This window comes from Myotis daubentonii, chromosome 2, assembly GCF_963259705.1.
Source record: "Myotis daubentonii chromosome 2, mMyoDau2.1, whole genome shotgun sequence".
NCBI classification, from domain to species: domain Eukaryota; kingdom Metazoa; phylum Chordata; class Mammalia; order Chiroptera; family Vespertilionidae; genus Myotis; species Myotis daubentonii.
The window spans coordinates 30,055,192-30,068,663 of NC_081841.1; the positions used below are offsets into that span (position 1 = coordinate 30,055,192).

At 37.4% G+C, this 13,472-nt stretch overlaps 1 protein-coding gene across 1 annotated transcript in view; it reads left to right on the forward strand.

Moving 5' to 3' along the window:
- Positions 1–13,472, forward strand: part of PIK3C2G (phosphatidylinositol-4-phosphate 3-kinase catalytic subunit type 2 gamma) — a 274,899-nt gene that overhangs the window by 167,308 nt on the left and 94,119 nt on the right. Inside the window, exons 19-20 of the mRNA XM_059682311.1 lie at positions 5,010–5,190; positions 9,449–9,556. Coding sequence (XP_059538294.1) covers positions 5,010–5,190; positions 9,449–9,556 — 289 coding nt within the window. The remainder of the gene's footprint in view (positions 1–5,009; positions 5,191–9,448; positions 9,557–13,472) is intronic.

A 13,472-nucleotide genomic window follows, 5' to 3' on the forward strand; every position in this document is an offset into this window, starting at 1 on the left:
GCTTGCATTTGCAGCTTTCCAATTCACACTCAAACAACACTCATTTTCTTAGAGCCTCCAAAAAATAACATGATTCAATTATATTTCTGACAGTTCAAAATCTCACTAAAGGGGTGGGCAGGCAAGCTTTTGTATTGTCTACTATTATTCTTAAACTAGAGGCCCTGTGCATGAAATTTGTACACAGGGGTGGGGGTGAGGAAGGGGTCCCCTCAGCCCAGCCTGCAACATCTCCAATGGGAGACGCCTTGGGCGATGTCCGACTGCCAGTTTAGGCCCGATCCCCAGGATCAGGCCTAAACTGGCAGTCAGACATCCCTCTCACAATCCTGGACCGCTGACTCCTAATCACTTACCTGTCTGCCTGCCTGGTCACCCCTAACTGCTTCCCCCGCCGGTCTAGTTGCTCCTCACTGCCCCCCTTGCTAGACTAATTGCCCCGAACTGCCCCCCCACCAGCCTGGTTGTCCCCAACTGCCCCCCTGCAGGCCTGATCTCCCCACACAGCCTGCTTGTTTAGTTGTTTGGTCATCCCTCACTAACCCCCCTGCTGGCCTGGTCACCCCACACAGCCTGCTTGTTCAGTTGTTTGGTCATCCCTCACTAACCCCCCTGCCAGCTTGGTTGTAGGCAGCCATCTTGTGAGGGTGTGAGGGTTAATTTGCATATTACCTCTTTATTGTATAGGATTCGCAGATGGCATGATATTGTACATAGGACACCCTAAAGACTCCACCAAAAAGCTACTAGATTTAATAAGTGAATTTGATATTGTAACAGAATACAAAATGAACACACAGAAACCCATGTCATTTTTATATACCAATAATGAATTCTCAGAAAGAGAAACTAAAAAGACAATCCCACTTACTCTTGCAACAACAACAAAAACATTAAGATACTTAGGAACTTAACCAAGGAGGTAAAATATAGGATGATGAAAAAAGAGGTAGAGAAAGATATAAACAAGTAGAAAAATACACCACGTTCGTGGATTGGTAGAATTAACATCATTAAAATGTCCATACTACCCAATGCAATCTATAGATTCAATGCAATTCCTATTCAATTACCAATGGCATATTTCACAGATCTAGAACAAATACTCCAAAAATTTATATGGAACCAAAAAAGACGCCAAATAGCTGCAGTAATTTGAGAAAGAAGACAAAGAGGTATCACAATAACAGATATCAAGTTATACTACAAAGCCATTATAATCAAAACAGCCTGGTACTGGCACAAGAACAGGCATATAGATCAATGGAACAGAACAGATCAGATACCCCAGAAATCAACCCAAGCCATTATGTTCAATTAATATTTGACAAAGTAGTGGAGAGCATATATGGAGTCAAGACAGTCTTTTCAATGAATGGTGTTGGGAAAATTAGATACATGCAAAAACAATGAAACCAGGCCACCATCTTACACCATTCACAAGAATAAACTCAAAATGTATGAAAGACTTAAATATAAGATGTGGAACTATAAAAATCCTAGAAGAAACTATAGGCAGCAAAATCTCAGGCATCTTTCATAGCAATATGTTTGTGGATACATCTCCAAGGGCAAAGGAAACTAAGGAGAAAATAAACAAATGGGACTACATCAAAATAAAAAGCTTCTTCACAGCAAAAGAAGCTATCTACAACATGAAAAGGGAGCCCACTGTAAGGGAGAACATATTGGACAATGCTAAGTCTGATAAAAGGTTATATCCAAGATATATAAGAAATTCATACAACTTAACAAAGCAAGACAAACAATCCAATTAAAAAATGGGCAAAAGAGATATACACATGGCCATGATACATATGAGAAACTGTTCAAAGTCACTGATCATCAGAGAGATGCACATTAAAATGACAATGAGATATCACCTTACACCTGTCAGAATGGCTACCATCAACACATCAACAAATGACAAGTGCTGGTGAGGATGTAGAGAAAAAGGAACCCTAGTGTATTGCAGATGGGAATGCAGACTGGTGAAGCCATTGTAGAAAACAGTTTGGAGTTTCCTCAAGAAATTAAATATGGAACTTCCATTTGACCCAGTGATCTCACTTCTGGGAATTTATCCTAAGAAAACTAAAACACCAATCAGAAAGAGTATATGCATCTCTATGTTCATAGTGGCACAATTTACAATAGCTAAGATCTGGAAACAACCAAGTGCCCATCAGTAGATAAGTGGATAAAAAAAAAACAACTGTAGTTCATTTATACCATGGAATATTATGCAGCAGTAAAAAAGAAGGCTATCTTACCCTTTGAGACAGCATGAAGGGGCCTAGAGGATATTATGCTAAGCAAAATAAGCCAGTCAGAGAAAAGCAAGTATCACATGGTCTCACTCATTTGTGGAATCTAGTAAACAAAATAAACTATTGAAAAACATAAATCCAGAGACATAGAAGCATGGAACAGACTGTCAAATCTCAGAGAGAAGGCAGGAGTGAGTGGGTGGATGGGTGGGAAGAGATCAACCAAAGAACTTGTATGCACATATGCATAACCCATGGACACAGACAATAGAGTGGTGAAGGCCTGATTTGGGCTAGAAGGGGTCAATGGGGGTAAACAGGGACATATGTAATTCTTTCAACAATAAAGATTTTTAAAAAACAACAAAATAAAATAATCTTTAGCCCCCGAATTTTTTCTTTAATGCTTTCCAGAAGTAAATAAGAACTTTTATTCCACTCAAAGTTTATATTTCCTTTGGAAGAGTAAAAAAGATGTTAGAAGATAAATTGGATTCATAACAATGACAAGGAAGCAAGACTTACCTAAATTAAATAAATAAATAAACAAACAAACAAACAAATAAATAAAACTGTGCAGCCCTGTCTGAGTGGCTCAGTTGGTTGGTGAATAGTCCAGTACATCTAAGGGGATGGGTTCGATTCCTGGTCAGGGCACATACCTAGGTGGCAGGGCATGAATGAGAAGCAACTGATTGAAAATTATCTCACATTGATGTTTCTCTCTCTCTCTCTCTCTCTCTCTCTCTCTCTCTCTCGCTCTCGCTCTCTCTCTCTCTCTCAAAATTAATAAGGGTATGTCCTTGGTTGAGGATTTAAAAAAAAAAGCAGACTCATTCAATTAATTTTTTCAACATAAATGTTAGTAACAGAAAATGCAGAACAAATAAAAGTAATATATATGTTAGAGTCTCTGTATCATGGGAAGAGGTGCAAAATTAGGAATGCAGAATAAAACTCACCTATGTATGTTTTTGCTGCTATGCATTAATCCTTTTTATTTTCAGTATTCCATTCTCACAATAATTTTCTTCTAGTTCCTTGAATGCTAATTATTTTTCAGGGGAGGAGAAGACTAGAGACTAGTTAAGATGAAAAAAATCAATCAGAGAGAAATTAATATTTAAAGGAATGAGTCTTTTTTATTCTATTTCTGTGTTTTAGAGCATGATAGAAAGTAAAGTTTAAGCATATTAAAATTAGGTTCAAGGTAATAAAAATTGTCACATGGAAGACAGAGTATTCAAATATTTGTCACTGCTCTATTATCTAGCAAGGTATTCTTAACTTTTTTTGTGTCCTGTGCCTCCTGAGTCTGTGGTGTGAGCAGAATACCAGGTAGTGACAGAAGCTGGCTTGGGGATGCTGTGAGATACAGATGAATTAATGTTTTTTTCTCTGAATAGTTATACATTGTGCTAAGCCTATTCAAATGCATTGGCTCAGTCTATGGTCTAGAGACAGCTCTATAGAGGAGGAGTTATTGCTTTATTTTACATTTAAAAATAAAATCTCAGCCTTTTTAAATAATTGGCCTAAGTTACATTTTTAAAATTTAAATTCATTGTTGAAAGTATTACATGTGTCTCCTTTCCCCCCCGTTGACCTCTCCCCAGCCACTCCCACCCCCACCCCCGACCCCCAGCACATGCTCTCACCCCCTTACACCCTGTGTCCATTGGTTATGCTTATATGCTTGCATACGAGTCCTTTGGTTGATCTCTTACTCCCCCCTCCCACCCACCCCTGCTTTCCCTCTGAGGTTTGACAGTCTGTTCAATATTACTTTTTTTTTTTCCGATGTTACCTTTAAATTGTAGGTCTGGGTCTTGAATCCAGAAATGCCAGAAAACAAAAACCATGCTCTTGCCTTTATAGTATCTTCCTCCAAGTAATCAACATGACAGTATAGAGGCATTATCTTTTTTTATTTTTAAAATTCTATTTTAGTTAGTGCCATTTTATCTTATTGTTTAAATTTTCATTGAATTTATCGGGGTGACATCGGTTAATCAAATTATGTAGGTCTCAGGTGTACAGTTCTATTATACATCATCGGTATACTGCATTGTGGGTTCACCACCCCAAGTCAAAATAAACTAACAAGCAAAATAGGAACAGACTCATAGATAGAGAACAGACTGACAGCTGTCAGCGGGAAAGAGGGTTTGGGGACTGGGTGAAAAAGGCGAAGGGATTAAGCAAAGAAAAAAAAACCAAACCCTTAGACACAGACACCAGTATGGTAATTCCTAGAGGGAAGGATGGGGTGGAGGGAGATACAGGAGGGTAAAGGGGGTTTTAATGGTAATGGAAGGGGACATTATCTTTTGAAGGAAAGCAGAAAAGGTTGGGGATTGATAGTTAAGTTGCAGTATAATACAGTTACTTATAAATATTATTTCTAAAATTATTTATTCATATTTGAATAAGTCAAGAAATATGTTCTTAAGATAACTATTTGTTATAGAATTACGAAGCCTGAAAGAAGAAAAAGTGCATTGTGAATTGAAATGAGAAAATGCAGGTCTCATTAATTCTTCTCTTTTGGCATCTCATTAGCTTTCAGGTGGACCTTGATGACTGCCAACAAATAAACAACATTTCTCCCATCCTGGGTTCTTAAACTGCCCAAAGCCAGCAAATACAGATTCGTCTGAAATGCACTTGTTTTTCCTTCTGGAGGTGATTAAAAAATCAACTTTAGATACAAGAATTCTTTTTCTCTCTTTCCTTCAGGCTGCTAAAGGATGCACAGAATGAAGCTTATTTTAAAAGCTGGTATCAGAAGCTGTTGGCAGCTCTCCAATTCTGTGCAGGAAAAGCCTTGAGTGATGAGTTTTCCAAGGAGATGAAACTTATCGAAATTCTGGGAGGCATTGGGGAAAAAGTCAAGTCTGCCAGTGAACTTCAAAGACAGGTTTGTTGAGAAATCAATCTTCATGTAGTGAAGTATTTTTTTTAATCTTCAGTTCAATGAAGTTTTAATTTCATAGCTTGGAAAACAAATACCTTGACTATACTTAGACATAAAACACAAATCAATTGTTTTTTTGTTTGATTGATTTATTGTTTTTTTAGTTGTTTTTTGAGAGAGAGAGAGAGAGAGAGAGAGAGAGAGAGAGAGAGAGAGATTTTTGTTTGTGCACTTACTGAAGGTCAAATCTTGGTGTATCAGAATGATGTTCTAACCAACTGAGCTACATGGCCAAGACCTACAAATCAATCGCTTTAATCAAGTTGGTTTTTTGTACGTGTGATTTTTTTCTTCTTTCATTTTACTATCCTAAAGTTAATGGTAATGACTATCACCAGAAAATGGCTTTTTAAATTTTTTTATTGATTGATTTTAGAGAGAGAGGAAAGGAGAAAGAGAGAAACATTGATTTGTTGTTCCACTTATTTATGCATCCATTGATTAATTCTTGTATGTGCTCTGACCAGGGATCAAACCCACAACCTTCAAGTATCAGGATGATGCTCTACCAGCGGTTCTCAACCTGTGGGTCACGACCATCGGAAAACACATATAGTATATCTTATATTTACATTACGATTCATAACAGTAGCAAAATTACAGTTATGAAGTAGCAACGAAACTAATTTTATGGTTGGGGGTCACCACAACATGAGGAACTGTATTAAAGGGTCGCGGCATTAGGAAGGTTGAGAACCACTGCTACCCAGCCAGGTCTAGGATGTGGCTTTTTTATCTAAGTGGCCATGTAGCATACAGAGTACCTGATAAGAAGAGGCCAACTTAAAGGCAGTTTGTCTCTCTCTTCTGACTGGCTTATTTCATTTAGCATAATCTCCAGGTCATATAGCACATGATCTCACTTATATGTGGAATTTAATGAACACAATAAACTGATGAATAAAATAGAACCAGAGGCATGGAAACATGGAAAAGACTGACAAATCTCAGAGGGAAGTGCGGGGGGTGGGGGGGTGGGTAGGAAGAGATTACCAAGGAATTTATATGCATACTAGAGGCCTGGTGCATGAAAGTTGTGCATGGGTAGGGTGCTAGGCCTGGCCCACAATCAGGGCCCATCAGGTTCCCCACCTCCCGGCTTCCCTGCCTCCTTCTTCTCTCACTCCCTCAGCGCCCCGCTGCGGCCACTGGTCACCCACCATGTTCTGTGCTGCCCCCTGGTGGTCAGCACATGTCATAGCGAGCAATCAAACTCCTGGTCTCCTGATCGAACTCCCGAGGGGACAATTTGCATATTATCCTTTTATTATATAGGATATGCATTGCCCATGGACACAGACAATAGGGTGGTGAAGGCCTGGGGCGGGGTGGAAACCAGGTGGTGGGGGTCAAGGGGAAAAAAGGGAGGACATCTGTAATACCCTCAACAATAAAAATTTAAATAAATAAATAAATAAAGGCAGTTTAACTGAAAAGAGACCAAATGAAGCAACTTCCTTAAAATGGCAACACAACTTGGACTTGTGGGAAATTACATGAGGGGGCTTTTTAGGGTACCTTTGGCTAAGGCAGCAGTTCTCAACCTGTGGGTCGCGACCCCTTTGCCGGTTGAACGACCCTTTCACAGGGGTCGCCTAAGACCATCCTGCATTTCAGATATTTACATTATGATTCATAACCGTAGCAACATTACAGTTATGAAGTAGCAACGAAAATAATTTTATGGTTGGGTCACAACATGAAAAACTGTATTTAAAGGGCCAGAAGGTTGAGAACCACTGGTAAGGTATTAAATCTAGGTCTAGATCTTTCTAAAATTGCACCAATCAAGGTCGCATTTTTAAAGACTTTTACCAAAACAAATACAATTATTTAAATGATAAATCAATAGTGGTGTGGAATGTAATACTTTACAGTAAGATCCATGATAGTCAAAATATTGTGCCTCTTTTAAAACTGATTGTAATAATGGACTTGGCTATTCTTTTTCTTAATCTAATGGAGAAACACTTGATCTTTTTAATTATCTGCATCACTAGTTCCCTTCAGTGACATAGACCATTAAGTAGGTTCTCCTAAGTTCAACATTCTAGATGCAGGGAGATAGTAATTGTAATGAGAACATCATTCAATAAAATTTAAGTAATGAAATTCATTGTAATAAGAACATCATTCAATAAAAATTAAGTACTTACTACAGAATAGGAGTTAAGGATAGAAAGATGAAATAAACACAAATGTTGTCCTCAAGGAAGATCATAATTTTTCTCTACCCCAGGTTTAAAATCAACAAGAGTTTTCAACAAAATGATATGAAAATAATAATAGGTACAATGTCCCAGAATTTTTTCCCAGCCCGAGGTTTTTTTGTGTTTTGTTTTTTTTGTTGTTGTTTTGTTTATTGTGTGTGTGTGTGTGTGTGTGTTGTTTGTTTGTTTGTTTGTTTGTTTTTTGCTGGAATTCACTAATTTGGTAGAAATAACAGAAACTATGCAACTTTACCTACCTAGGAGATAATAGAAAATAAAAAGCATGCACATGGAATTTATTTTTAAATAGGAGACCTATAAATTTTGCTTACACAGAAGAGTCTTAAGGCACATAATATGATGGGCAATGAAAAAAAATGATTCATCCATACTACTGCAGATTCATTAATTATTTTCTAGAGACAGACAAAAAGTGGAAAGAAGTAAAATAAATTGTTATTAAATTTTATAAAATTTGTATGTAGGTTTGGTCATTATTAGATTTTTAAATCCCTCACATATTTAAGATGCACACTATAGTTGAATGATTCCGGTGTCTTTTTTTGACCATTTGCATCATGTTTTAGAGTGATATTGGCATTATTCTCTCAAATAAATGTTTTTATTTCCTCTTGTCTGGTTGATTTTGTGATAACACCTTTTCCCACAAAAGTAGGAAAAGAAAAAGAAAGGTGGGAGAAACATTTATAATTTTTCACAATTTAAGTTAATATTTGTTAGTATTTTATTTATTTATTTATCTTCACCCGAGGAAATTTTTTCATTGATTTTTAGAGAGTGTGGAAGGGAGAGGGAGAGACAGAGAGAAACATCATGTGAGAAAAACACATTGATTGGTTGCCTCTTGCACGCACCCTGACCAGAGCCAGGGAACCTGCAACCAAGGTATGTGGCCTTGACTGTAATAAACCTGGGACCCTTCAGCTAGGGCTGTTTGTTAGTTTTTTTAAAAGCACTCATTAAACCTAACTATATGAAATGATGATACTTTAATTAAATGAAGAGAGCAGAGATTTCCTTCCATGATATTCTTCCGGCAAATATAGGCATAGATAAGACAACGATGACAGACAGAAAGAGTGCTGTGGTGGAATTTTGCCTCATTTCTCCACCTTGCTCTTCTGGATTCTGGGAGTAGTAGATTCTATTATTTGCCAATGAGCCAGGAGAAAGAGCTAAGAAACTCTTGAAAGTTAATTCAGGGTAATTAATATGATATCCTCATTTTTAGAATTGTGCTTAAAAAGTTTTCAAAAGTAGCCTAAAAGGTACTTTCTTAATTTTGAATTATTATTATTGTTTTGTTTTAAATAATTGTTGTTTCCCCCCTCTTTTGATCAAGGGATACCCTGTTCTAAAAGTGGGGTTTGTGGTGTCAGATCTTCCACAGGTACTATGGAAGAGCACTATGCAAGGGGGCAAATCAAGTACCAGAAATATACTCATTGCCATTTAGTAAAGTAGACATATTGCTGTTTCTGATAATTATCAATTGTCGGCAATTATAATTTTATGTCATTATTGCTGGTGATATATGTGAACTTATTCTTAAGATGTACTCTTATTATTAAGTGTAAATCTTGAGAGATGCAAACTAAGATTTTAGAAAATTGTCAGAAAGGAATTATATGAATAATTACTTAAAGCTGGGACTGGAAATTAGTGGGTCACAGGTCAAGGCCAATCCATTGTGTTTTGTTTGAACAGAATAGTACTTCGTTTTGTTTTTGCTTTTAATTGAATGTAAAGTCCTTGAAAGGGCACAGGCACTCATTAATTCCCCACTCCCTATTGTCTTTAGCCTGCTGCTTTTTCAAATGTGGCTACATCACCTACCTGACCCTAAAGCATCCAAGTGTGCAACCTCTGAATTAAACAATTTATTTAATCAATACAAGAAAATTCTAACTTGAAGAAAAAGTCACGTTCTTTACAGTTTCTAAACTGCTTTTCCTTATGATTTTTCACAGGATGTACTGAAGAAAGAGATTGGCAGACTAGAAGAATTCTTTCAGTCTATACATACCTGTCACCTTCCTCTGAACCCTGCTGTTTGTATAAAGGGGATTGATCACAAGGTAAGTTGAGTATTTTTGTTCTGTATTGTTCAGTTAGCTGTATGTTTTTGAAACGGCAAATATAATTTATAAAATCTCATTGCCGTTATTTTTCCTCAGTGTGTAAATAAAGATATTTCTCATGGAATTGATTTCTCAATGTATTCAAAATTGTTTATTTGGTGACTCCACACAGGCTGAGTTTAATTTCATGCTTATTTAGATTACGTGCATACCCATGTCTAGTACACTAATATATCATTAGCTACAACATCTCCATTTTGATTCAATTTAAAATTCATTGGTGCTCATGAGTCAGTGTGCCATATAATGTATTTTGTGATTTTACCAATGCCTGGAAAGTCCTTCTTGGTGCTGTCACACTCACAAACCCCATCTCTTCCCAAACCTCTGCCAGCCACCCTTCTCTCCCTTGGAGTTATCCTTTCTCCTCTGTTCTCTAAGAGCTTTATTATTCTCCTTCTCAAAAGCCCAGGAGTAGAAGACACTAATAGAGAGGAGGATTGATAAGTGAGATTTAGAAGTGAAGTAGTCAAACCATCATGCATGAACAATAAATGTTACTTAAGTTATAAGATCAAGAAAACATATCCAATAAGTAGGGAGGAAATTAGATCATTATTAGTATAAATATAAGAAGGTTTGCTAAAAGCTTGATACTCTCACCTTTATAACTTTGCTGTTACAAAGACACCCTGCAAACTTTCCTAATATGCTTCATAAACATATTTTTTAAAATAACAAAATTACACATCAATTCCATAAATTGAGATATGTATGTCTAATTGAACTAAAATCTAAATCATCCCCAATTTTTAAAAAATTGTGTAACTTTTATTTTTATTTTTTTTGTTTTTCCCTTTATTTTTATTGTTGACACCATTACATATGTCTCCATTTCCCCCCTCCCTTTCCTTCCCTCTCAATTGTGTAACTTTTTAATCATTAGCAGTGAATCTGATTAATTCTGAGAAAATGGAAACTCAGCATTTCAAAGACATCATATGTTACATTCAAAAGAACAATATGGATCACTGATTTCAGATGTTTGTGTTTTGTTTATGCTTTCTTTGTTGTTATTAAGGAGTAGACAATTTTTTATTTAAAATTACATATGAGTGTGAGCTTATGCATTTGGGAATGTGGGGTGCTAGCTCTAATAGGTGCCTGCTGTGAGTATCCAGGTCAGCTGGCCAGACCTGGGGTCACCAGCCCCGGAGTCACCACATCTAGTGCTGTGATTAGTACCACACTCCCCTGCAGCAACCTACAACTATCACTACTTTCCCTGAGACTGAGAAGTGGCCCAAGTAGAACTACTCCTTTGTCTCATTTGTTCTGACCAGCTGTGACTTGTATAAGGCTGCTGCACCTGTGCATTCAGCAGTGAACAGAACAAATGCGCCAGGTGATGCTGTCACCTACAGAGCATTTTAATCTGTCCTTTGATCTTGCTGAACAATAAGAGGGTCTGAAGGGACATACATCGCATCCAGAAGTGCAATAAATGTGGCAAAGTTAATAATCAGAGCCCACATCTGGTTGGTTGTCAGAGGATCCATACTGGAAAGAGCCTCTATGAGTATGGTAAGACCTTCAAACAGACCTGTCAGACAGTGGTTCATCTGAGAATCCACTGATAGAGCAAGCTGTATGAATACAGAGAGTGTCATCCCTGTTCCCATCTCATTAAATATCAGAGACTCCATGCTGACGAGAAGCCTCATAAACATGATGAATGTGTAAAAGCCTTCACTTCAAGCCCCCTACCATTGACTATCAGGAACCCATACTGGAGAACAACCTTCTGAGTGTAATGAGTGCAGGAGGCCTCTATTCAAAGTAAAAGCCTTTTCCAACATCAGGCACTTCTCAAGTGAGAAACTTTGCAGTTGAAATGAGTGGTGGGGAAAGTTTCTATTCTAATGGAAAACTTATCAACCATTACAGAATCCACACTTGGAAGAAGCTTATGAGTTTAACGAACATAGTAAGGCCTTCAGTGAGAATAAATATCTTATTTGGCATCAGAGCCTCCACACTGGGGAACAAGCACATAAATGTAGGCAGCGTAGGAAAGCCTTCATCAGAACTCTCACCTTGTCGACTATGAGCAAATTCGTAGCAGAGAGAAAAATAAATGCAGTCTGGCAAGGCATCCAGTCTGAGTAGATGTCTCATTTTATGCCACAGACCTCAAACAAGCACAAAGCCTTGCCTTCAGCCTCCCTTTGCTCTTTGTCTCTCTTCCATGGACTTGGGATGCCCAAGAATTGAATGAGTGGTATTTGAAATCTATTGATCTAGATTCATTTCTGGTCTAGCATAGGCTTTCCTAATTCAATACCATGACAGAAGGTCATAGGTTTCCTGATTGACTTATTTTTGCAGCAAGAATTCATTACCTACCAAACAGCAACCCCACCTCCATTACTGTAAAATCAAACTGATTTAGCAAGCAAGGGTTTCTGTTTGCTCTAGGATTAGGTGAGATTTATGTTGATAGGTTAAGAAATAGATCCTTTCCTCTCAGCTCCTACCAACCTCAGATTTCTCAGAAATAATGATATTCAAAACAGACCCTTCAGCATATATTTTCTAAAATTTTTTAAAATATATTTTTATTGATTTCAGAGAAAAGGGGACAGGGAGAGGGAGAGATAGAAACATCAATGATGAGAGAGAATCATTGATTGGATGCCTCCTGCACAACCCCCACTGGGGATCAAGCCTGCAAACCAGGCATGTGCCCTGATGGGGAATTGAACTGTGACCTCCTGGTTCATGGGTTGATGCCCAATCACTGAGCTATGCTGGCTGGTCCCTTCAGCATGTATTGATGTCATATTTTAACTGAGTTGATAAATTGAACATATCAAGTTATTTTCCTTTCTTTAGTATTGATTGTACTCTTCACTGTGAACATGAACTCTCTAATAGCCTAAACATATACTGCCTTTAAACACTCAAACAATTGTCAGAATATACAAGGAGAATAAGCAATAAGGAAAGCACAATGGAAAGTAGTCAATATAGCAAAGTTGAATATAGAAATGCAAAATGCAATTGAAGGAAATTAAAAAAGAAAATATATGTTGTGCTCTTATTTGTAATTTTAAGAAAATATCTATCTATATATATCAAAGCCTAAGCAACAAAACAACCGGTCAACTGGTTGCTATGATGCACACTGACCACCAGGCGGCAGACGCTTAATTCAGGAGCTGCCCCCTGGTGGTCAGTGTGCTCCCACAGCCAACTTCCCACGGCAGCCAATCCTGGCCCCGATGACCCTGGTGGCCCCTCCCCCCAGCAAACCTCCCAGGGCCTAATCTGCCCTGATCACCGTCCAGGCTGAGGGACCCCACCCATGCACAAATTCATGCACCAGGCCTCTAGTTCATTAATAAAAAGAGAAAAAAGATGCATTATTTTTTTTAACTACATAATTAGTGTCAGGCTCAGTAAAAGGTATTTTATATTCATTAGCTCATATATCTATTGTAAACATGGTGAGGTAGGCATTGTTATTACCATTTTATAGGGGGATACAAACATTTTAGTAACTTGCCCAAAGTCTTACAGCTAATAAACCATAGAGTCCAAATTTGAACTCTATAGCTCTATATTCATTTTCTTAATATGCTGCAGAGCAGATATAGTTAAAATGAAATAAATTTTTTAAAATAGCAATTTTATTTTTTTATATTAACCAACTAGCATAAACACAATACCTACATACTATGCTACTTCGTTTATTTAAATCCCCAACATAACACCACTGTTCAGATAGAAAAAAAATGTAGTTGAAGATTTATGACCTGCCAAAAAGCTGGCTTTTCATTTTCCAAGTAAGGCTTTGGTTGGTAAAACTAAAGTTGCTTGTGTTTTTTAAAAAATAAATAAGTTTCTTTGT